General features: G+C 39.0%; 1 protein-coding gene across 9 annotated transcripts; it reads left to right on the forward strand.

Annotated features, from left to right (window-relative positions):
* The first annotated feature begins 181 nt into the window (after window positions 1-181).
* Window positions 182-24,188, forward strand: LINS1 (lines homolog 1). 9 transcript variants are annotated; one of them, XM_086711405.1, is made up of 10 exons: window positions 241-285; window positions 1,044-1,079; window positions 10,584-10,687; window positions 11,872-12,036; window positions 14,131-14,631; window positions 14,742-14,831; window positions 15,690-15,831; window positions 16,703-17,293; window positions 18,938-19,109; window positions 20,915-24,188. In XM_086711405.1, exons 5-10 carry the CDS (start codon window positions 14,209-14,211, stop codon window positions 21,795-21,797), a joined length of 2,301 nt encoding a protein of 766 aa, XP_086567531.1. In that variant the 5' UTR covers window positions 241-285; window positions 1,044-1,079; window positions 10,584-10,687; window positions 11,872-12,036; window positions 14,131-14,208; the 3' UTR covers window positions 21,798-24,188. The 9 variants fall into 9 exon arrangements, with proteins under 9 accessions (XP_086567535.1, XP_086567532.1, XP_086567528.1 ...); XM_086711402.1 differs by having other exon boundaries at window positions 202-1,079; window positions 10,579-10,687; XM_086711406.1 differs by lacking the exons at window positions 10,584-10,687; window positions 11,872-12,036 and having other exon boundaries at window positions 199-285.
* Window positions 24,189-24,547: the final 359 nt, after the last annotated feature.

A 24,547-nucleotide genomic window follows, 5' to 3' on the forward strand; every position in this document is an offset into this window, starting at 1 on the left:
CATTCGCGACAGTTAGAGGAGGCGTGCCGATCGAGGCTGGGACTCGTCTCGGATTGGCCTCACTCATTTCCCCCTCGGCTTCCCCACTGTGGCTTCCGATGCTCCGCCCCTGGCGGAGGGACTCGAAGCCGTTGCTAAGAGACACTGTACGCCGAACGGGACCTCTGCGCATGCGGAAGGAGAAACTAGCTTATACTTTCCGCGAAGTACGGTGGCCCGGAGGGCGCTTTTGTGGGTTAGGATGGTGGTGGCCAGGCTGAGTCTCCCAAGCCAGATCCCCGGCAGGTAACTGGGAGCGGCCGCGGAGCTCGGCGGCGGGGGAGGAATGTGTGCCGCCTACTGAAAGGCAGGTCAGAGGGTCTAAGGTTGGGGTGGCCGCAGTCCGCAGGAAGCGAGGAGAGGGGCACCCTGTGTCGCCGCCCCTCCTCAGCGCTTTTCAGAGGCGGGTGCCGGGTCTGTGGCTCGTCTTTCGGTTCCCGAGGCCCCTTTACCGACCAGGCTGGGCTTGCCTCTCCCGGAGAGGAGAAGAGGACTCTCTTTGGAACGGTGGTAACGCTGCAAGAGCTTTCCTGCGAGGATAGCGACCCTCGCGGATTTCTGACAATGGAGGGGAAAGGAGAATGGAAAATAATGCGAGATGGACGGGTTTATTGAGTGCGTGTATTCATTTAGAAAGTGTTAACTGGCTAGACACGGTTCTAGCCGGTAGGGAGACAACAGTGAACAAGAGAGGTGCGATCACCTGTCCTCGTGGAGCTTTCGCTTTAAAATAGGAGACAGATAAACACAAAATTATCACAAAGGGATAGGTGATATAAAGAAAGTGAAGCAAATAATGGGATCGAGTTTGACTAGGATGTGATGACTATCTTAGGTAAGTAGTCAGGAAAGGTCTCTGAGGAAGTGATATTTGAGCTGAGATCTGAATGAGGAGGGGCCAACCGTGCCAAGATCTGGGGCGATGGGGTGGGGATAATTTTGAAGGCAGGTGGAATCAACAGTACAAAGGCTCTGATGCTGGAATAATCTTTGCTGTTTAACAGCAACCGCAAGAAAGAAGACCCCCGTACTTGAGCAGAGTGAGTAAGAGGGAGAATGATTGGTAGTAAGGTTGGGGGTGTGGGAAAAACTGCGGATCTTTGCAGGACATTGTAAGCCATGTAGGGAAATCACAATATCTTATTTATTTTTTGAAAAAAATCCCTGACTGCTCAGGGGGAAAGACTGTAGCTGAGAGCAGGGTTACTGCAAATCTGGAAGGCTATTCGAGTAATCTAAACAAGCATTGACATTATTTTAAACTGAGCCATCTGATATACCAAACATTTGGCTACCACCAATGTCTACATAGAAAGGCCTATCTGATTATATAAAAGAAGTAATTTAATATGCCAATTACTTTTAAGTAATAAGATAAATTAAGATGTTGTGTGGCCGGTGGGGGTCGCTGCAAACACTTTGAATTTGCACGCGCCCCCTCCCCCCCGCCCCCGCCCCCCCCCCCCCCCCCCCCACGTTGTCTTCTACACTATTCTTCATTCTGGAGTACATGTTTTGGTGCTTTCCTCATGAGCTACATACTGGCTTATGTAAGCAAACACCTCAGTCCTGCCCAGGGAAGCCCATAGTCAAAGTGTGGGTAAACCAAACTAGAAAATATTTATAGACCATGCAGTGAGATAAATAGTGTAGTATAGGCTGAGGGAGCACTTGGCACGGCCCCCTAATCCTGAGTTGGTTATGTGAAAGCCTTCCCCTGGACTGCAGGTTTCCACATTAAAGGTTGAACGTGGGAGGGAGAAAGTTGAATGTGATTTAGTCAGAAGGTATCATCAGGCCAAGCTTGGGAACCCTTAAAGTGCATGGTTTTTGAGGACCTTAGAGAAATCCTGTAGCTTAGTTTGTGGGGCAGAAAGTTGAAGGGATTCCAAGAGGCAGATCTTGAAGGACCTCTAAGCCCTGTCCAGGGGTTTGGACTTTTTCCTAAGGAAGGTGGAGGGGTTTTTCAGAGGAAGGGTGTGATGTGGGAGAAGAAACAACCACGTAGCGAAAAATCTGTTAATTTGTCGGGGGCAGAAGTGTTGTACTGCAATAGTGGCTGTGAAAATGGAGAGAATTGGGGTGAGGAAGGGTTCCAGGAAGATGTCTGAGTTTCTAGCTTGGTTGACTCGGAGATACACCTAAAGTGAGATGTAAGAGAAAACAAGTTTGAGGGACCTTAGAAGTTGAGCTGAATTTATGCTAAAGGTGCCTGTGGGACCTCCAAGTGCAACTCTCTGATAGCGTTTTGAGTCTGGAGCCCAAAACTCTCTGGGCATACTTGGGTATTAGCACCCAGAAGACACCTAGACCCTAACTGGATTCTGGAGTTGTTAGCATAGAGATAATAATTGAAGACATTGAGAATCCATGAAATTGCTCTAAGAGAGAGGCTATAGAGGACTGAACACTTAAAGATGCCAACTGTTTTTCTATTTTATTGAGAAATAATTGGCATACACGATTGTGTCTGTTTAAGGCATATGGCATGATGGTGTGATTTTTATAAATTGTGAAACGGTTGCCGCAGAAGGTGCAGCTAACACCCCTCTTCTCATATAGATACAATAAAAAGAAATGAAAAAAAGGAAAAAAAATGTTTTTCTGGTGATGAAAACTCTGAGGACTTACTCTCTTAGCAACTTTCCTGTATGTCGTACAGCAGTGTTAGCAATAGTCGTCATGGTATACCTTACATCCCTAGTATTTATTGAACTTATAATTGGAAGTTTGTATCTTTTGGCCACCTTCCTTGAATTCCTCTCCGCTGCATTGTCTGCCTTTGTAACCACAAGTCTTATCTCTTTTTCTATGAGTTTGGAGTGCTCTTTTGTTTCGATTCCACATATAAGTGAGATTATATAGTATTTTTCTTAGCATAATGCCTCCAGGGTCCATGCGTGTTGTTGCAAATGGATTTCCTCATTGTTTATGGCAGAATAATTTGCCATTGTATGTATATTACACAACTTCTTCATCCATTAATGGACACTTACATCACGTCCATGTCTTAGCTATTTAAATAATGTTGTTAGGAACATGAGGGTGCAGATATGTTTTCAGGTTGGTTTTGTTTTTTTTTTTATGCTTTTGGGTATATTCCCAGAAGTGGAATTTTTGCATCATATGGTAGTTCTGTTATTAATTTTTTAAGGATCCTCCATACTGCTTTCCAGATTCCAGAGTGGTTCCACCAATTTACATTCCCACCAACGGTGCGCAAAGATTCCCTTTTCTCCACCTCTTGCCAGCATTTGTTAACTCTTTTTCATGATGGCAATTCTTAACAGGTGTGAAGTAACATCTCATTATTGTAGTTTTAATTTGCATTTCCCTGAGTGGTGAGGTTGAGCATCTTTTCACGTACCTGTTGGCCTTTTGTATATTTTCCTTGGAAAAATGTCTATTTAGCTCTTTTGCCCATTTTTATTTTTTTAAATTATTTATTTTTATTATTTTTTATTTTTTAATTTACATCCAAGTTAGTTAACATATAGTGCAATAATGATTTCAGGAGTAGAATCCAGTGATTCATCCCCTACACATAACACCCAGTGCTCATCCCAACAAGTGTCTTCCTTAATGCCCCTTGCCCATTTAGCCATCCCCCCACCCACAGCCCCTCCAGCAACCCTCTGTTCTCTATATTTAAGAGTCTCTTATGTTTTGTCCCCCTCCCTGTTTTTATATTCTTTTTGCTTCCCTTCCCCTATGTTCATCTGTTTTGTATCTTAAATTCCACATATGAGTGTAGTCATAATGATATTTGTCTTTCTCTAACTTTGCTTAGCATAATACCCTCTAGTTCCATCCACATTGCTGCAAATGGCAAGATTTCATTCTTTTTGATTGTCAAATAATACTCCATTGTGTATATACACCATATCTTCTTTATCCATTTATCTGTTGGTGGGCATTTGGACTCTTTCCATACTTTGGCTATTGTCGATAGTGCTGCTATAAACATTGGGGTGCATGTGTCTCTTCGAAACAGCACACCTATATCCCTTGGATAAATACCTAGTAGTGCAATTTCTGGGTTGTAGGGTAGTTCTATTTTTAATTTTTTGAGGAACCTCCATACTGTTTTCCAGAGTGGCTACACCAGTTTGCATTCCCACCAGCAGCGCAAAAGTGTTCCTCTTTCTCCGCATCCTTGCCAACATCTGTTGTTGCCTGAGTTGTTAATTTTAGCCATTCTGACTGGTGTGAGATGGTATCTCATTGTGGTTTTGATTTGTATTTCCCTGATGATGAGTGATGTTGAGCATTTTTTCATGTGTCTGTTAACCATCTGGGTGTCTTCTCTTGAAAAGTGTCTATTCTCATGTCTTTTGCCCATTTCTTCATTGGATTATTTGTTTTTTGGGTTTGAGAAGTTCTTTGTAGATTTTGGATACTAACCCTTTATCTGATATGTCATTTGTAAATGTCTTCTCCCATTCTATTGGTTGCCTTTTAGTTTTGCTGATTGTTTCCTTTGCTGTGCAGAAGGTTTTTATCTTGATGAAGTCCCAATAGTTCATTTTTGCTTTTGTTTTGTTTCCTTTGCCCATTTTTAAATTGGATTATTTGTGGTTTTTTGGTTGAGTTGTACGAGTTCGTTATGTATTTTGGACATCAGATGTACGGTTTGCAAATATTGTTTTCCGTCCTGTAGGTTTTCTTTTCACTTTACTGATGATTTATTCAGCTGTGCAGAAGCTTGTTAGTTGGACATAGTTCCACTTGTTTATTTTGTTGCTTGTGCTTTAGCAGTCATCAAAAAAATTACCAACACCCATGTCAAGGAGCTTTATTCCTGTGTTTTCTTATAGGAGTTTCATGCTTCTTATATCTGAGTCTTTAATTCATTTTGAGTTAATTTTTGTGAGTGTAAGATATGGATCCAATTTGATTCTTTTACATGTGAATATCCAATTATCTCAGCACTATTTATTGAAAAGATTGTCTTGTCCATTGAATATTCTTGAATCCATGGTTAGATATTAGTTGGCTGTATATGTGGGGATTTATTTCAGGGCTCTCAATTCTGTTTCATTGGTCTGATTGTTTTCATGCCAGTTTTGATGGCTATAGCTTTATGGTGTAGCTTGAAATCAGGAACTGTAATGTCTCTTGCTTTGTTCTTTCTTAGGATTTTTTCTGGCTTTTGGGGGTCTTTAGTGGTTCTGTGTAAATTTTAGGAGTGTTTTTTCTACTTCTATTTTAAAAAATACCATTGGAATCTTAATAGGGGTGGCATTGAATCTATAGATGACTTTTGGTAGTATTGACATTTTGACAATATTAATTCTTCTAATACGTGAACATGAGATACCTTTCCATGTATTTTGTCTCTGAATTCTTTTATCAGTACATTGTGGTTTTCAGAGATCTTTCACCTCCTTAGTTACATTCATTCCTAAATGTTTTTGTTTGTTTATTTATTTTTGGTGCTATTACATGTGGGATCAATTTCTTTGTTTCTTTTTCAGAAAACTTGTTGTTACTGTAACAAAATGCTACTCATTCTCATATTTAATTTTGTATCTTGCAGCTTCACTGAATTCTTTGATTCGATCCAACATTTTTTTGGTTGAGTCTTTAGGATTTCCTTTATGTCAAGTCATGTCATCTGCAAATAGAGATAGTTTTACTTCTTCCTTTCTAATTCTGATACTTTAATTTAATTTTCTTGCTTGATTGCTCTACCTAGGACTTCCAATATTGGAGAATACTGGGGCACGGAGAAAGATCAAGAGTAGAACTAGGAGGGCAAAGCACGCGACATGCTGTTGGAAGATATCCCTTCTGCGTCCATCTTTTATAGGGGAGGGAGGTCCTCTTGAAATCACAGTTCACCAGCTATGTTCCTTTTGTCTTCCAGGCCTTGTCAGTGCCTTAGCCACCCTCCTCAGCCTCCCCTGACTTTGGCATCACCCTTGAACTTTCTGTAGACTCTAACTAGACTCATTTTATTTGTTTGTTTGTTCATTTGTTTGTTTAGACATAATGATTGCTGTCTTAGTTGGGACAGAAACCAGAATCATGGAAGGATAGCCTTTGTTTAGAAGTCTCAACTTCTGCCTTTAGAATCACAGCATCTTCATTAATGGAGCAATGTAGGTTCAGTGACCTGTGGAGCTATGATCAGATTTGAACTTACTGTTGCATTTGGCCAAAGCCCAGTTTTGAGTTTTTCAGTCAATTGACAAACTATAGTAGCTTTTCATACATAGAAATCATTTTTTCATTATAACAATGACCATGAAAGTAATTATTTTTCTGTGTTCTGAATTTAAATATATAGGTTATCTAAAGAAAATCGTAAAGAGATAGTGGCACCTTTTTTGTTGTTGTTTTTATTTTCTGCATACAAAAAAGGATTAAATTACTAGCAGCTTGGTTTTTGATAATTTTGATATCGGGTGATGGCAGAATGTTTTCTAATGAATAGACTGTGCACTTAAAATTTCTACCTATTTTTTACTTAGGAATATTAAAAAAGGTTTTTTAATGTTTATTTTTGAGAGAGAGAGAGCGAGAGAGACAGAGCATGAGCAGGGGACAGGCAGAGAGAGAAGGAGACACAGAATCCATAGCAGGCTCCAGGCTCTGAGCTGTCAGCATTGCCCCACAACATGGGGCTCAATCCCACGAATGGCGAGATCATGACTTGAGCTGAAGTCAGATGCTTGACCGACTGAGCCACCGCCCCTTACTTAGGAATATTTTTTAAGAAAATACTTTTTAGGGCCGCCTGGGTGGCTCAGTCAGCTAGGCATCCGACTTCTGCTCAGGTCATGATCTCACAGTTACTGAGTTCGAGCCCCACATCAGGCTCTATGCTGACACTTCAGAACCTGGGGTCTGCTTCAGATTCTGTGTCTCCCTTTCTCTCTAACCCTCCCCTGCTTGCACTCTCTCTCCCAATAACAAATAATAAACAAAAAATATTTTTTAAATACTTTTTAGCATTTTAAAATGCCATTCTGCTTAGTTTTCACTCTAGGAATTTTCAGAATCAAAGTTCTAATATCTTTACATTTAGATAAAGTTGATATTAATGAAATTCTATGCATATTAATGCTTGGGATCAGAAGGCTGATGTCTGTAGCTGAAATCATTATATTTTCTTCTTTTTTTTTTTTTTTTAAGGTAGGCTTCATGCTCAGCTTGGAGCACAACATGGGGCTTGAACTCATGACCCTGAGATCAAGACCTGAGCTTAGATCAAGAGTTGGATGCTTAACTGACTGAGCCACCTAGGTGCCCCTGAAATTATGATATTTTTAATTGAATTGTTAATTTTGAGAAATTGTAGATTCACATGCAAGTGTAAGAAATAATACAGAGAGAGACTGTGTACCCTTTGCCTAGTTTTCCAATGGTAGCATCTTTCACAACTATCGTACAGTATCAGAAGCTAGATATTGACATTAGTACAATCACTGATCTTGTTCAGATTTCCTGTTTTACCTCTGTTCATTTATCTGTATGTATATTTAGTCCTATGCAATTTTATCACACACAGCAGGTTAGTGTTGCTCTCACCACTTCCATGGTCACAAGGATCCCTTGTGTTGGCCTGTATAATCCTACTGCTAAGCGGGAGGGGCCCTCCCTAACCACTGGCAACCACTAATCTCTTCTCCATCTCTCTAATTTTGTCATTTCAAGAGTAGAGCCATACAATATGCAACCTTCTGAGATTGGCTTTTTTCTCTTGGCTTAATTACGTAAGAGCTATCCAAATTATTGTATTTATCAATAGTTCTTTCCTTATTGCTGTGTAGCGTTCCAGTACGGTATGGATGTACCACAGGACAACCATTCATCTATTGAAGAACATCTGGGTTATCTCCAGTTTTTGGCTATTATAAATGAACCTGCTGTGAACTTTCATGTACAGGTTTTTGTGTGAATGTAAGTCTTCATTTTGTTGGAATAAATGACCAGGTGTGTAATTATTAGGTCATATAGTAGTTGCATGTTTAGTTTCTTATTTTGTTTTAAAGATCTTTTATTTTAGAGCAGGTTTAGGTTCACAGCAAAACTGATCAGAAAGTACAGAGATTTCCTGTATATATACCTCCTGCCCCTCACACATGCATAGCCCTTCCCTGCATTATCAACACCCCCCCATCAGAGTGGTACATTTGTTACAATTGATGAACCTACTTCCCAAGTCCATAGTTCACACTAGGGTTCACTCTTGGTAGCGTACATCCTCTGTGTTTGGGCAAAGATATAATGATACGTATCTACCATGATAGGATCAAACAGAGTATTTTCACTGCCCTAATAGGGATGCTTCCCTGTTCATCCCTTCCCTCCACCCCAACCCCTGGCAACCACTGATTTTTTTACTGTCTCCATAGCTTTACTTTTTCCAGAATGTCTTATAGTTGGAATCATACAATATATAGCCTTTCACATTGATTTTTTTTACTTAATACTATGCATTGAAAGTTCCTTTGTGTCTTTTCATGGCTCAATAGCTCTTCCTTTTTAGGACTGAATAAGATTCCATTGTCTGAATGTACCGCAGTTTCTTTATTCATTCACCCACTGAAGGATATCTTAATTGCTTCCAAGTTTTGGAAATTTTGAACAAAGCTGCTGTGGACACTTGTGTGCAGGTGTTTGTGTTGACATAAGTTTTCAGCTCCTTCAAGTAAATACCAAGGAGCACAACTGGTGGAACATATGGTTAAGAGTATGCTAGCTTTTTAAAGAGACTTTACTAGACTGTTTTCCAGAGTGACTGTACCATTTCATAATCTCACCAGCACCATAAGAGTGGTCTGGTTCTCCATATCCTCTCCAGAATTTGGTGTCACTAATTTTTATTTCAGTTATAATGATACTGGTATTTAATGTGATTTTAATTTATATTTCCCCAGTGGCTGATGTGGTTGAACATCTTTTTAAGCACTTATTTGCCATCTGTATATCCTCTTCAGGGAAAGGTTTGTTCATGTCTCTTGCCCATTTTCTAATTATTATTATCTTTTAAAATACTAAGTTTTGACAATTCTTTATAGATTTTTAGATACTAGCGCCATGTTGGATATGTGAGTAGCCAATATTTTCTCTCCATCAATAGCTTGTCTTTTCATACTCTTAATAGGGTCTTTCACAGGGCAAAAGTTTTTAATTTTGTTGAGGTCTGGTTTATCAATTTTGTTTTTATAGACTGTACTTTTGGAGCCAAGTTTAAGAACTTTATGCCTAACCTTGAATCCCAAATATTTTTCTCCTATTTTTTTCTTTTTTCCTAAAGTCTTATTTTAAGTCTTAAGCCCATGATCCATTTTGAGTTAGTTTTTGTGAAGAGTTGAAACTATTTTAAGTGAAGTAAAATCAAGGTCTTAATCACTCATATTTATACCGCCTTTAACCGTTGATAGGCTGATGTTGATATATGATGTGTGGATACTTTGGCTTTTCATCTTGGGTTTGATGTATCTTCTGAAAGTAATTTAATATAAAAATTCAATCAAATGGATGTCCTGATTAGTGTTTTAACCTTTGGTTGCTGAGTGTCTTTTGAAAAAAGTAATCTTGGTTTGCGTTGGGAAGTTGTTTGGTAATTGACCTTGAGTTTAGATTTTGTGCAGCATATGAAAATCATTCTAAGAATAGGTATTCTGCTTTACAGTATTATGGGAGAAAATCTAGAAAGTGTTGAAGATTAGTCTGTGTGAATTTTCACTCACAAAGCTTTCGATTTGGAAGCTTATTAGAGCTCCTCTGTTCATCCATTGTCCTGAGGCTTGGAGCATCAGACAAAATTTGAGGAGGACCCCAGGCTTTCAAATCAGACTTTGTCAGTTCAAATCCTGACTCTGCCACTTAACTCTTTAACTTTATCTCTCCTTGCCTTAATTTACTTATTTGTAAAATGGGTATGATAATTATCCACCTCATAAATCTGTTGTGAAACTATCACTCACTTAGATCAGTGTCTGGTACATAGTAGGCACTCAGTAAACTTTAACAATTATTATTCCCAAAGCATCGACTTTATGTGAAGATGAGTGGGAATATATTGTTTTTATATTAAGACAAACACAGTTTATTAGGAATAGAATACACAATTCAAATCATTTATAGCACTTCAACAGTAAAAGAGAGACTGGAGGCAAATTTTATGCTTATACTAGGTATTCCCTTAGGGAGTCTGGTGGTGGAGTTCATTCTCCTCTGCCAAGAGGCCTTTTCTGAAAAAAACTCTTTGAAAGACACTACCCATTTACTGTCCCAAACAGACCTTTCCTAATATTTGTTTCCTTCTCAAGCTAGACATATTTCTCACGTATATCTAGCATGGCTTGCTCAAAAGCTTGTCTGAGGGGTACGCCTTCCTCCAGCCCAGGCTGGTAATGAGCTTGAGACGTACCAACCTTGGAATGACACTTCAGGGGGAAAAAGTGTGGTTGGTCAAATCCCCTAGTTCGTTTTTGCAGGATTTGTCCTTTCATGTAATACTATAATTCCTTTCACAAAAAAAGCTATCATTCTCCACAGGCTGCTCACAGACGTTTGTTTCAGTGCAGGTTTCTTTGGCCAGCACCAGTACTTGAAAAGACATTGTCATGAGGAAAGATTGATGCTTAGTCACAGAAGAACCAGCCTAGCATCTGTCCTCTTCATTCATTTGGTGCGTGTGAAGGGAAGGAAAAATTCTTCCTCCATCCTTCAAGCTTCAAGGCCTTCCAGCAGGACTAAGAATTAAATTTACATGAGATGGATTAACAGAAAAAAAGTTTTATGATGTGTGCACAGAGGCCCAATAATGACCAGGACGCCTAAAGAAATGACCAAGATAAGCAGTTTTTATAGTTTTTAGACAAAGAGACAATAAATCTGTGAAGAAGTAACAGGACAGAGAAAACTTAACTTCGGGAGCTTTTATTAGTAAGGAATTCTAAAGAGAATTTGGGCTGGGGTAATAAATTAGTAAAAAGTCACAAGGGTTGTTATACAGCCTTCTTGGCTCTAAATTCCCTATCTCTAGAGGTAAGGGCATCTCTACCTCCTGATACAGGGAGGACACCTCTCATGGGAGATTTATTTCCTGCTTTGGCAGGGACAGCGGAGGAGGGTCTGAGCGTTCTTGACAGGCCATCTCTTAAGTAACTTTTATTTGAAATAATCAATGTGCCAAAGTGGCACCTTTCGGGGCAGCCTCTCCTTGGCCCTGCTACACCTGCCTGGCATGTGTGGGCCCCCGTTGATGCTTTTGTTTTTTCCTCTGTCTATAAAGAGTCATTTTGAAAATGTCTCTCCTTGATTGAAAGTTTATAACTTTTAGACCTGATTTCTCGCGACCATGCTTACCAGAGAACCTGGGTCCCACTATGACAGAAAATAGCCCATATCCCCCCCGAAATGCTCACTTGCTCATTTGTTTGTTTATTTATTCATTTACTGGTATCCACTTCAGTTTTGAGTGCTGAAATGGCCCTTTTCCTAGGTCAAAAATGGTTGATTAGCAGCAATCTTAGTCTCATTCATGGTAAAAATTCAAGAACTTATAAGATATATAGAAATATTATTGGAAGTGTTTTTACTGTTGTAGCATTGAAATAAAAATAATTTCTTTTGTGGCTAAAAATTATAATACACTCACACATGTGCTATTAGTTAAAACCTAAAATAGTCTATTGTCATAGGATATTTGACATACAAAAGTGTCAGTAGTTTATGTCAACTTAAGTAAAAGATGTTATTGGTTTTATTGGGAAGAAATGTTACTATCGTAACTAAAATATAAAGTAAAATAAATACAATGGAAATGGACTTTGAAGTAGAATATGAAAACTAGTTTCTGATTTGTGGCAGACGGAACTCACCAGACAATTAAGAAGATAAGTTTATTCAGGCTATTGCAAAAGGGAGAATGTTCATTAATAGAATACCTCTCAAAGAAGAAGGAGAGAATGTGAGTTTTTATGAAACAAGGGAGTCAATGAGGAAGCATGGAGGGCAGTCCTATCTGGGAATGTGGTGAGCACTTTCTTGTAACATTAACCATTTTTGCTTTCTGGGAGCACAGTGTTCAGGGTAACAGATAACACTGAACTTTGTCAGATAGAACAAAGTTACCGATAATTACTTACATTTCCAAATGATGTGGGATGTATGCCACAGTTTGAAAAGAGGATTCAGAGAAACTTAACCAAAGTTTCACTCATAACTTTACATTAAAATTTACAGGTTTCTTAATACTTACAGGACAAAAACAAGGCAGTTATCTTGGCGGAGGAGAGGGTAGGAATCAGGAGTTGAAATGCCCTAGAAGCTAAGCCAGGGAAAGAAACCTGTAGTGAGGGAGGTTTAAAGACCAGGCAGGGGCAAGTCAGTGGGCCATACTGTAGAAGTGAGACCAACCCAAAGTAAGTGACAGGACTCCTAGTAGGTTTCCTCCAGGGATGACTGAGGTTAAAGATGGGCAGGGCATTTATAAATGGGCCAGAGTAGATGAGGCAAGGCTGTGGAGTTTATTTAAGGGTAGATTGTCAGACAACAAAATCATCACCAGTACACAATGAACTTTATCGGCAATTGTATTTAACTCGTTAACTAATGAAAGAACTAGGCAAATGTCACAACTGGCCTAAAGAGGAAAAGTTAAAGAGCCACATGAGTTTATATGGAGTAAGAAATGTGGAAATAAATTTACAAATAGAAAACATAATTGGCTTTTCCCACCGACGGGAGGGTTGCCCCTCCCCAGACAATTATTTACATGATTTGGGGGTTCCCCCTTCCCACCCCCCCCCGTTTTAGTGGGGTTTTTTTTACATTCTTTTTTTTCCCCGTTATTCTCAAGTTAGTTAAATACAGTGTAGTCTTGTATTTGCATGTTGTAAGACAACAATTATTTGCATTGCTATCAGTAATCTACAACTTACAAAGGTGTGAAATAGCTCAAAGGCTATGAAAGGACTGAGTCCCAGAGGATCAGATAATTTCCTGAGGTTCAGCATTCCATTGGATTTTCAGTAATCTCTAGTTTCTGCCAAGATCCTAAATTTTTCCTCATCATCTTGCTCTTTAGTAACTACATTAATACTCCTGTTACTCGTAATATTTTCTGTTCTATTCATCTATCAGTGATTGTCCATATTCCCTGCTTTATAAGCCATGCCTGACCCCTTCTCCCCACTCTTGCTGGTCTCCATTGTGTCAGAGTCAGGGACACCCGAATGTCTAAAGTTGTATCCAGCTACAAGTACAGTGTGCTCCCGTTTGGATTACTTTTGCTTATTAACATCTTGTTTTTTCCTTGGGATGGCATTTTTAAATTTTTTATTAAATGTTGAAAGCGGTGACTAAGGATCTTTATATTATCACTAAATTCAAGTTGGGAATTAATCATCATAACCACAATAGTTTGACCACATAACTATCTAACTAGGTTTTCATCTGTACGTTGAAGGTAAAGTGTTTTTTTCTTAGTTTATTTATTTATTTTTGAGAGAGAGAGAGAGAGAGAGAGAGAGAATATCCCAAGCAGGCTCCACACTGTCAGCACAGAGCCCGATATGGGGCCCGATCCCACAAAACATGGGATCATGATCGGAGTGAGCCAAGATCAAGAGTTGGACACATAACCAACCAAGCCACCCAGGTGCCCCTGAGATGAAGGTTAATGAATTGGAATTGAGCCCCATGGGTCTCAGCCTGAGTGGGTTTGCCCCCAAGGGAGGTGCTATAGGCATCTAGTGGGTAGAGGCCAAGAATGCTGCTATGCCGCCTACAAGGCGCAGGCCAGCTTCCCCATAACAAAATTATCCAGTCCCGAGTGTCAGTGCCAAGGCTGAGAAGCCCTGTGGCCCACTGAAAAATGTTAGAGGGAAGGTGAAGTTTCTGCTCCGATAAAATTAAAAATAATTTTATGGCCTTAAATCTTACAGAAAGCATGCATTTCGTTTTTATGGTCTTAAAATAATGTTCTTATTACCAGTTTTCCATTTTAGAAATTAAGCAGTCGTCCTTACCTTTGAGAGACTAATGATTAAGTGGAAACAGATGCCTTTCCCTTGTACTACGATGTATATAACACTTGTAATTTAAAAATTATTTTTCCTATTTTAGGTTTCACCGAAGAACCCTCTTAGAGATTCATCGCATTTCTAAGATTAATATTTACAGTTTGGAGTCGTCAGCTTTCTCATGAGATGTATTTTGGCAGCCAAAATGAAAGCTTTTTTTGAAGTGTTAGAACAATTCTACAAGAAGGTACTTCTGGGAGCCACACTTGAAAATGAGAGCCAGGAATACATCTTTTATCTCAACCCAGCAGTTTTAGCTCAGGATTGCTCTACAGCCACTTCTCCAGAATGCTCGAACCGCCGTGGTGTCCAAGGCAGGCACCAGCCACCCAGCACCACGTTGGGTACCATTTCCGTAGTGTCTGTGTGTTTGAAGAGACACTCTCCGACGTGCAGCGCCCGAGAAATCATGCTCCTTCAGTTAACAGTAATCAAAGTGATGATAACCAGAATATTGTCTGTTGAAACTGACTTCCACGCAAAGGAAAAATACAGAGATATAATTACAATTCTTTTCAAATCCTCTGACATCGATTCAACCTTAGTAAGCCAGTTGTTTTTTGTGGATTTTTTTTTTCTTTAGATGCAGATTTTTAGGACAAAAGTTTTGACAACATTTGGCAATGGTGGATAAACTTATTTGTTTTCCCATAGACCTGTATGTTCCAAAACTCGGATAAATTGTTATGTCACATGGCTGCCAAGTGCCTTGCACTACTTCTGTATTTCCAAATGAGAGAAGAGGTAAGATAAGTAATCAAATTATGTTACTTCTTTTATAGTTTCTTTAAAATTGTTCTTTGGCCCTCGATTTTCCCCTTCAGATGTTTGTACCAATAAAATGTTTGCTCACCTAAGAACACATACATCCACAAAAGTGTAAGAATGGAGTAATATAATAGTGACTTGTATCAAAGATTAGAGTCTTAAAGATGTTGTAAATCATTATAAATCAGATTCTTCACCTCAAGGATGGGTTTCAAGTCAGTCCATAACTTTCTTCAGCTTCTCAGAGGAGCAGGTAGGCCTGCTTCCTTGTCTCCAAAGAAAGATTTAGGAACCCCTGCTGAAGACCAAGACCATTTTTACAGGTTTAACGTAAATAAATTCTAAGAATGGTCCTCAGCATAATATTAAAAAAAAAAAAAAAAATACAAACAAACAGCATCAGATTTTTCTCTTATCTCAGAATTCGTTAATAAATGTAAGCACCTACTGATTTATTTTAGCTATAATTCCTTGCTGTTTTCTCAACATTTTTGTCCTAAATACAAAAAGGTGGTATTTGTAGTAGAAAATCTGGAAAATGGGAGAAAGTGTAAAGAACAAAATAAAAACCACACGTTAACCACACATTATCCTACCACCTAGAAGTCATCACTGCTAATATTTTCATGTTCACTGTCGAGATTTTATTTCTATGGCATGTTGAATTTTTTAGTTGAAGAATATTAGGATATTTGTGTCCTTGTTTTCCAAATACTCTGCTTTTTTTTTCCCCCAAGAGAATAAGAAATGTTATATGGAGTTGTATATAATAGGTAATTTGTAATTATAAAGAAAATTTTATGTTATAACTTTACTTTTTGTTTTTTGTCGTAGATAGCATTAAGTAATTCCTGGATTGCTTTTTGCCAGACAAATCTTTCTGAATACCCTGAAAATGAGAAAGCAGTGTACTGCCTCTGGACCCTTACTTTTATAATAAAGGAAATCTTTAAAGACACATGTTCACAAAAAACAGGTACAAATTATGGTCCCCCATAAATGCCATTCTTTTGCTCCCAAGGGGCGTGATGTTTATAATGAAGATTAAAATTTATTTTACAGCATCTGATCTGTCCTCATGTATGAAAAACTAAAGACTCTCCCTCCAAATTTTTTGACTGAAGATACCTTTTTAAAATAAAACATAAGACAAAAATTAAACCTCTTTATTATTATGTATCCCTTTCATAGTCTGATGCTATTGATATTTGTAAAAAGGATAATTAACCCTGATTATTAGCTTTTATTCTTTTGTTTGTTCATTTGTTTCAAGTTTTTATTTAAATCCTAGTTAATTAAGAAATAGTGTAATATTGGCTTCAGGAGTAGAATTCAGGATTCCTCACTTACATACAACACCCAGTGCTCATCCCAGCAAGTGCCCAGCTGAATCCCCAGTACCCATTTAGCCCATCCCCCTGGCCACCTCTCTCCCAGTAACCCTCAGTTTGTTCTCTGTAGTTAAGAGTCTGTTTTTTGGTTTGCCTTTTCTTTTTTCCCCTGTGTTCATCTGTTCTGCTTCTTAAATTCCACATACAAGTACAATCCTATGTATTTGTCTTTCTCTAACCGACTTATTTCGCTTAGCATAATTCACTCTAGCTCCATCCACGTCATTGCAAATGGCAAGATTTCTTTTTGATGGCTGGGTAGTATTCCATTGTGTATAAAAACCTCCTCTTATTAGCCGTTATCCTATGTATCTTCACTTGTTCACATGAGTGAAATAATCCAAATCCATTTTTCATCGTGTAAAGTGATAGTATTTATAAAAATTGAATTGTAAATTGTGTTTTAAGAAGGCTTTGTTTTTCTTGTTGTTGATATTACTGTTTTTATCATTGCAGAAATTTTAAAGCAGTTCCTGACTCTTTTTGACACTGCTTTTGAAGTTTTTTACAATTCCTTATTTTCTCAGCATTTTGAAAGCTGCCAAGACACCTCTAAAATAATAAACAGCTTGATATGTTCCCTGGAATTGCTTGAACTTCTTATAGCTTCCAGAGTCCATCTGAAGCTACATTTCACTTGCCAGAGGATTTTATTTTTGAAACCCTCTTGTGTGCTAGGTGTTATTACCTGGCCTGTTCAGGCTTTTGTCAAAAGGAAGTTCATCATATTCATCAAAAAGTGCCTTCTCTGGAAAGTGGGTGAAGATCTGTGTCGGGGATCTGGCCCTGCCCTGATGCCACCAGATCAGCATTTAGGTGTAGACATGTTGGCTTTAGCTGATGCTGTTTTGCAAGCTGTGGATTTGGGCTTATTGAGGACATTGTCTGTCCACGGAAAACCTCCCTTCTTCGGTGGAGATGAAGTTCAACCTGCACATGAGCGTGTCCCTGGTCCAGATCATGTAATCCTCAGAGCAGCAAGCCTACTTATCATTAAATCCTTAGAAATCAAGTTTCAAAACTGTGCTTCAGCAAATGAAATGAAAGGTAATTCTCTGAATTCCTTTTGTGTGCAAAGTGACGAGTAATTGTTTAGTGATATAAAATAATTCATAATTATCAAATCTTAGGACTATAACTTCACTAATCTACATGTTATCATAGTTATAATTTATTAAGTTTTCTTTTAAAAAAAGAATTAGAATTCCCTTAAGAAACATGTCAACTTTGGGGCACCTGGGTGGCTCAGTCAGTTAAGCATCTAATCTCCACTCAGGTCATGATCTCACAATTCATGAGTTCGAGCCCCCCCATTGACAGTGCAGAGCCTGTTTGGGATTGTGTCTCTCTTCCTCTTTCTCTCTGCCTCTCTCTCTCTTTTAAATAAGCTTTAAAAAAAAGAAGAAACAAGTCAACTTTTTGTGGGCTAAACTGAATTCATATAGTATAATTAATGACAAAAGTTAAAAAGGTGTTATTGAGTCGCCTCAAGGCAGGTGCTATAAGTCTGTTCAGTTAAGATATTTGTACTATTTCATTCATATTCTGCTTCATAAAATTGGGGTAACTACTAATGTAGATAATGGATAACTAGGAAATGAATTGAAACTAACGTGAGAAGTTACACTGATTAAGAAATTGTTGCATATAGGGGCACTTGGGTGAGTCACTCGGTTAAGCGTCTGACTTCGGCTCAGGTCATGATCTCATGGTTTGTGAGTTCGAGCCCCATGTCAGGCTCTGTGCTGACAGCTCAGAGCCTGGAGCCTGCTTTGGATTGTGTGTCTCCCTCTCTCTCTGCCCCTCCCCCACTCATGCGCGCGTGCGCGCGCTCTCGCTCTCTCTCTCTCTCTCTCTCTCATAAATAAACAAAAAAAATAAAAAGAAATTGTTACATATAATATTCAGGATCGTAACTCCAAGGACTTCTGTTTAAAGTAGAATATTTAATTTAGGTGTTGCGGAAGACATGTCCTCCATTTCATGTGATAAAAAGGAATAGTAGATGTCTCTAAACAAGCAACATATAGTTTCACTGAACGGTTTGAATTGTAAGCCCCTGCGTTGCTTTGAATGGAGACCATTTACGGTGTAATTACTACATCCTAGATACCATCCTCACCCTGCGCAGTTATAATTTACAACACTAGGTGGCATATGTTCTACAAGTCAGAGTTTTAAATTGCGGTTACAACTCCCCAAAACTTTTTTGGTTTTTGTGCTTGATAGTAGTCTTTCTTTTAATACTTTAAATATTTAAACAAAATTTTTTCCTGTTATTTTGAAGGCAAAATGATTTTTTCTTGGTTGCATTGTCGCTTCTAGTAACAGACAGCTGCAGCTTCCAGCGAAGTGATTTCTTTTGTCTGCTACTCCTTCATTTGTATGTTTCTAGCAAGAATTCATGTAACTCTTGCTTCTCAGAGAGCATCCATTATTTGGCACTTGCGGCAAGTAGATGATCTGGTTGTACATTTTAATTGTATCTTCTTGAATGAGTCACTTCTTTTTCTCTGATGTTCAGTTTCCTAATTTGCAAAAGAGAGCTCATCCCTCACAGGATTTTTGAAAAGTGTGAATTATGATGATAATGCATGTTGGAATACTTGAAATGCTATAGCTTTCTATGTAGCAAGATATAAATGCATTCCTGAGCTGTTGCCTGCTCTTTGAAATTTGCATTTTTTGAAGTTGGTTTACAGAATTTCATGGCTCAGTTACTGACCTTCTTAAAGCCTCACCTTCAGCCCTCCCTTCAGCCACACAATGCATGTGAGTGGATCTCCAGGGTCTTCATAGAACAAGACGATGACATGGTGGAAGCTGCCAGAGCATCATTGGGCATCTACCTAACGTTGATCAGGCCAGTAGATTTTAAAGTAATTGTAGTAACTACATGCCAGGAAAGCAGAAAACATTTTTAATAATGTGCTGGACATACTGTTTACTTTCCATCATTAAGGGGGGAAAAAAAAATCTGTAACAATCTTGTGGTTTCCTTATAAGTTCCAATTCCTTTCTTTAACCCTGCCCTACATGAAAATGAGATTACATTTGAGTTCTCATTATGAAAACTTGGCTGGGTAGGCAGATCTAAGGCAGTAGAACCAGACCAGGGGGCTGGAAAACTCGGGTTCTGGTTACGCTTCATCAGTTTCACCTGTGCGATCAGGAGTACGTTAGTACCATTGTCCGAACCTTAATTTAATCGATGTTCAAAAATGCTTTTCACCCCCAAGACTAACTTTCCCATAATGAGCTTCTAGGACTTTCACCTTTTTAAAGGTGAGTACAAACGTGTAAGTAACCAAAGCAGCAGCTCGAAATTTTTATTTTAGTATACAGTTGCACTGAGGCTGATACCAACCTGATGCAAATATGTGAAATTGGTCATGAAGTTTTGTTAGTGATGACATGGTTTCCGCTGATCCTGTTTCTGCTTTAGTAAAGCAGCTGCACATGGGGTCATATCATCCCGTGGCAAATAGCTGTAATCGGCTACGGAGTTAATAACTGATGACCTTTTACACTATTTCTGCTCTGCTTTATTAAAGTCCTAAAGTATTTGCCTTATTTCCATTTCTTTCTTGGCTTCAGAGAAAGGGATTTCTTACTAATGACCAACGGCACAGTGTCACGCTGCCAGTTTCTGACTTGTATTATGGCCCTGCTGGCAGTGGCTGCCTTCAGACTGTAAGTGTTTGGGGCCAATTTTCAAAAGGTTCTAATCAAGAACACAAAATTCCTGCATGTGATTTGAGTTAGGCTCCAAAACGGTGAGACACAAATTCAATCTGAAAACACACATGCCTATTAAAATAGATCTTGGTTGTGCTCAAAGCTGACTTCTTACTCCTCAGGAAGGAGGAAGCCTCTGAATTAAATTTCTAACTTTCTTAATTTCACTATGTCCAGAGAGGCATGTGCTCATGCCCTACGTATTTTTCCTAATATAGTTGTATCTGTTAAGATTGTTTGGCTGTAAAAGGACCAACACAAACTGGTCTAAGCAAAAAAAAAAAAAAAAAAAGGAATTTATTAGCTCAAAATTAGAAATTCCAGAGGGTCATGTTGGCATCAGACGTCACCGTATACACAGGGATACAGTCACGTCATTGATCATCGCTCTTCTTCTCTGCACTCATTCTCAGGCAGGGCTGCTGGCAGTGCCCAGCTGACACCAGCCTTACAGTTCCAATCGTTAATAGCTCTAGCAAAAGTCCCAGCGGGGGGATCTGATTAGCCTGCTTGGGTCACAGATTCATCTAAGGAAGCAGTCATTGTAGCCAGGAGCATGAGGCACTCTGACTGGCGGTCTGGGTCACGGGAAAGGAAGGAGGTCAGTCTCCAGCCCCCACCTTACTCCATGCAATTAGTTACCTGTAGGCGTGAGGAACTCTGATGTCAAGACAGGAAGACAGAGGACTTTTTTTGGCAGACAATAACTAGTACTGCCAAGGTCCCTGAATTTTACTTATTTTATTGACTTGGGTTATTATATAGAGTTTGTAGAGGAAGAGATTGTTTTGATGTTTTTTTCTTTGAAGATAATGCATAGATTAGAAAATAATCCGATAGGTGAATTTGTGGTATGTGAATTATATCTGTTAAAACTGTTATTTTTGTAAAAAGTCATTAATCTGAGGTCTCTGTTGCCTTTATTTTCAGAGAATGTAAAGCTGCTGAAAGCTTGACCCAAGAAAAAGAAATGTGCAACCATCACACACATGAATATGGCTATAATCCACACTGCGTCTTCTTATTCTTACTAAAAAATATAGGATTTGATGCTTCAGTTCTTCTTGACTTTTTGATTTCATCAGAAACCTGTTTCCTTGAATATTTTGTTAAATATTTAAAGTTACTACAAAAAGACTGGACTGACTTTTTCACGATCTGCAAGTATTTTGATGTAACCAAATCTAAAGACAACATAAATATCTGTGCTTGTAGCCCCTCACTTGTCCAAGACACGAGCAGCAACCAAACAGAACTGAGACCTTCGGCTGCTCTTGGTAATCACAGAAATGCCCGTGCTTCTGGCTCCTGGGTTTCTGATGCCTCTTCCAAACCTCTGAACCAGCTTGTGATGCCCAAGGAGACCCCCGCCACGCTCCTGGCTGATAGCCCGTCTCCCCCACGAGCTTCTCAAAGTCTGGTAGATTATGACAGCTCTGATGATTCTGAGGTAGAAGGCACAGACCAGCGTTCAGCAAACAGTAAACAAGTATCTTTACACCAAGAAGCAGTGAAGAAATTTCAGGACACAGTTGGAACAAGTGGGGATGAAAAAGAAGTGAGCCTCGAGCCTCAGTCAAGGCCTCTGGTTCCCAAACAATCTAATATTCTCTTCTCCGTTGATTGGGATACAGTCCCGAATAACGTCTCTGAAGTGGGACTGTCTTCCAAAACACTGAAGTGCTTTGAGGAGCTACAAAGTGCTGTTTACCGCTTGCAGAAGAAAAATCTTTTCCCGTATAATCCCACAGCACTTTTAAAGTTGTTAAAACGTATCAGGGCAATATATAATGAGAGTATGAATGCCTTGTAAAACGGTAGCACTTTATTTCCAGGAGCTGTTTTTCCCTAATGTAAATTGTGCCTTAATGAGATAATAGTAAAAAAACAACAAACAAAAAACCAAAACACCCTCATAAGCATTCTCTAAATCAAGTCTATCTTTTTGTCCTTTCGAAGTAACCTAGTGACTGACAAATATACATCAAATGCCAAGTCACCTGATAAATCACTTGAAATTTACAGGGTTCAAATTTGGGTTGGTCATTTTGTTAGGTTGCTAGGGCTGCTGTAACAAATTACCACAAAACTTGGTGGTCCAAACAACAAAAATCTATTCTCTCATAGTTCTGGAGACTAGAAGTCCATAATCAAGGAGTCAACAGGGCCATGCTTTCTCTCAAGGCTCTAGGGAAGAACCTTCCCTGCCCCTTCCTATCTTATGGCAATTGCTGGCACTCCATGGTATTCTTCAGCCTGGAGCTGTGTCCCTCCAGTCTCTTCCTCTGTTGTCACATGAGGTTTTCCCTGTATGTGTCTATCCAGTTTCCGTCTTACAAGGACACCAATCATTGGATTAGGGTCTGCTGTTGTGTAGTATGGGCTCATCTTACTATATCAGCAAAGACCCTATTTCCAGATAAGGTCACAGTCACGGGTTCTGGGTAGATGTGAGTTTTGGAAATGACACTATTTAATCCAGTGTTATTTGTTATTTCCCTCTGAGGTATTTACATGTAATATGATACATAAGAACTTAAAATCTCAGTGACTATCTCTGTATATGTAGGTGTATGGTCTGTTCTGTGAAAAGGAGTCTATTCTTTAAAACACATTTTTCAATCACTAGATAATACTTCTATTTAAAATCGTTGTAAGGTGCCCCTGGTGCCTCAGTCGGCTAAGCATCCAACTTGATTTCAGCTCAGATCATGATCTCACAATCATGAGATAGAGCCCTGTATCAGGCTTAGTACTCATTCAGGTGGAAGTGGAAAGATCAGTGGAACTAAAAAGAGGACTGCTAACTGAGACAGCAATGAGATGCTAATGTTAACCAAATAGAAGTGCACAGGTCAAGGGGTGCCTGGGTGGCTCAGTTGGTTTCACCCCAGGTCATGATCTCATGGTTTGTGGGTTTCAGCCCCACTTCTGGCCCCACACTGTCCGTGTGGAGCCTGCTTGGATTCTCCCTCTCCGCCTCTCCCCTGCTTACACTCTCTTTCTCTCTCAAAATAAATAAATTAAAAAACAAAAAAAAAAGAAATGCAGAAGTCAGCAAGTTTGGTAACAGTTGGTATACATTGGGGCAGTTTCTACATAATTTAAAAAGCATATTAAAGAATGTGTATTCAAAGATGTACGATGCACATTGTAAAAAAAGCAGAAATACCTGGTTAAATAACATGTATACTCTATAGAAGACTTTATACTTGTGGAAACAATGGGTTATATCCATGTTTACAGAGATGAAGGATCTGCAGGAAAAAACAAGTGAATATATAGGGCTCCCATCTGTTTAAGAAAAGAAGGGGACAGGAGTAATGCACCTATACATTTATATATGCTTTTGTGTGTACGAAACATTTATATAAGAAAGTCCTAACTGATTGCCTTGGGAAACCAATCCGAAGGAGATTTGGCTTCTCGTTGCATATCTTTTTTTACTCTTTTATTTGTTTGTTTTTAACTGGGTGCATAGTTTTATTTTTGTTGTTTTAGTGAAAGTAACCTTTTATTTAAGAAAAGCAAAAAACAAACTGGATTCTTTATGCTCCTAAAGGTACATACATGTTGAATGCCTTAAAAGACATGCTTATACTGTTGTGGTTTTGACCTACCAGTGTTTCTCTATAAAGTTAATAAGGAACCATCAGCCCCTTGTTAGACCTAAAATGAGGGAAGAGGCCATCTTCTAAGTATACTGAGTGTTGGTATTTCAGTCTCTGACCTTTGGGTGTAAGTCAATTTGTCAGACACTCATGAAGTCCTATTAGTGGTCAAGGTGACTGATGTTGGCTATCCTTGGCCATTCAGAGTATCCAAGAGCCCTTCTGAGTTAGCCCATAAACGAAGACCAAACTAGTGATGCTTGGCGTGATGAGTTCCCAGCCTGTAGCTCCACCTCTTTAAGTGAACATATAATGTGTCTCCAAGTAAGCACAAAGTATCATGAGTCTAATTTATTTTTTTAACTAGAAATATTAACAGATATAGCAAGTTCCACATATAAGTGTATGGCTTGATAGATTTTCATAAACAGCATACCTGTGGAACCAGTAATGACATCAAAAAACTACTGGCACCCCAGAAGTCCTGCTGGGATCCCCTCCTGGTCACTGTCCACTTGTAACCATCCCAAATTGCAACAACATAGACTAATTTTGCCTGGTTTTGTTTTTTATAAAGGGAATCATTAAGTATGTGTTCTTTTATGGCTGGCATCTTGAACATTATTTGGAAATGTGTTCAAATTTGGTTTTTAAATAATTGCCAATGAAGCGCCTTTCAGCTATTATTAGTAACAAAATACCTTTAACCCCTCAAAATTGTCTTGGCATTCCCAGCATGCTAGGATGGTGAAATTGACAAACTGGTTGAAACAAAATACAGACTCAAACAGGTTATGCAGGGCCTTGTGCAATTGGCCCCAACCTGCTTCTCCAGCCTCACCTGTCGGGTCTCCCCCCACCCACTGTCTTAGCACAACCTTTTGTCGTACATAATTGTTCATCAAGCCCCATCTTAAATGTCGGGTCTGTGAAGCCTTCCCCTACTGTTCTC

Source organism: Puma concolor, chromosome B3 (genome assembly GCF_028749965.1).
Source record: "Puma concolor isolate L17-30 chromosome B3, mPumCon1.1.hap2, whole genome shotgun sequence".
Lineage (NCBI taxonomy): Eukaryota > Metazoa > Chordata > Mammalia > Carnivora > Felidae > Puma > Puma concolor.

Coding starts and splice junctions, on each gene's coding strand:
- LINS1 (XM_086711409.1), top strand. CDS start 14,209: ATGAGATGTATTTTGGCAGCCAAAATGAAAGCTTTTTTTGAAGTGTTA. Junction 14,632..14,741: donor CTGACATCGATTCAACCTTA/GTAAGCCAGTTG, acceptor GTTTTCCCATAG/ACCTGTATGTTCCAAAACTC. Junction 19,110..20,914: donor ATCTACCTAACGTTGATCAG/GCCAGTAGATTT, acceptor CTTTATTTTCAG/AGAATGTAAAGCTGCTGAAA.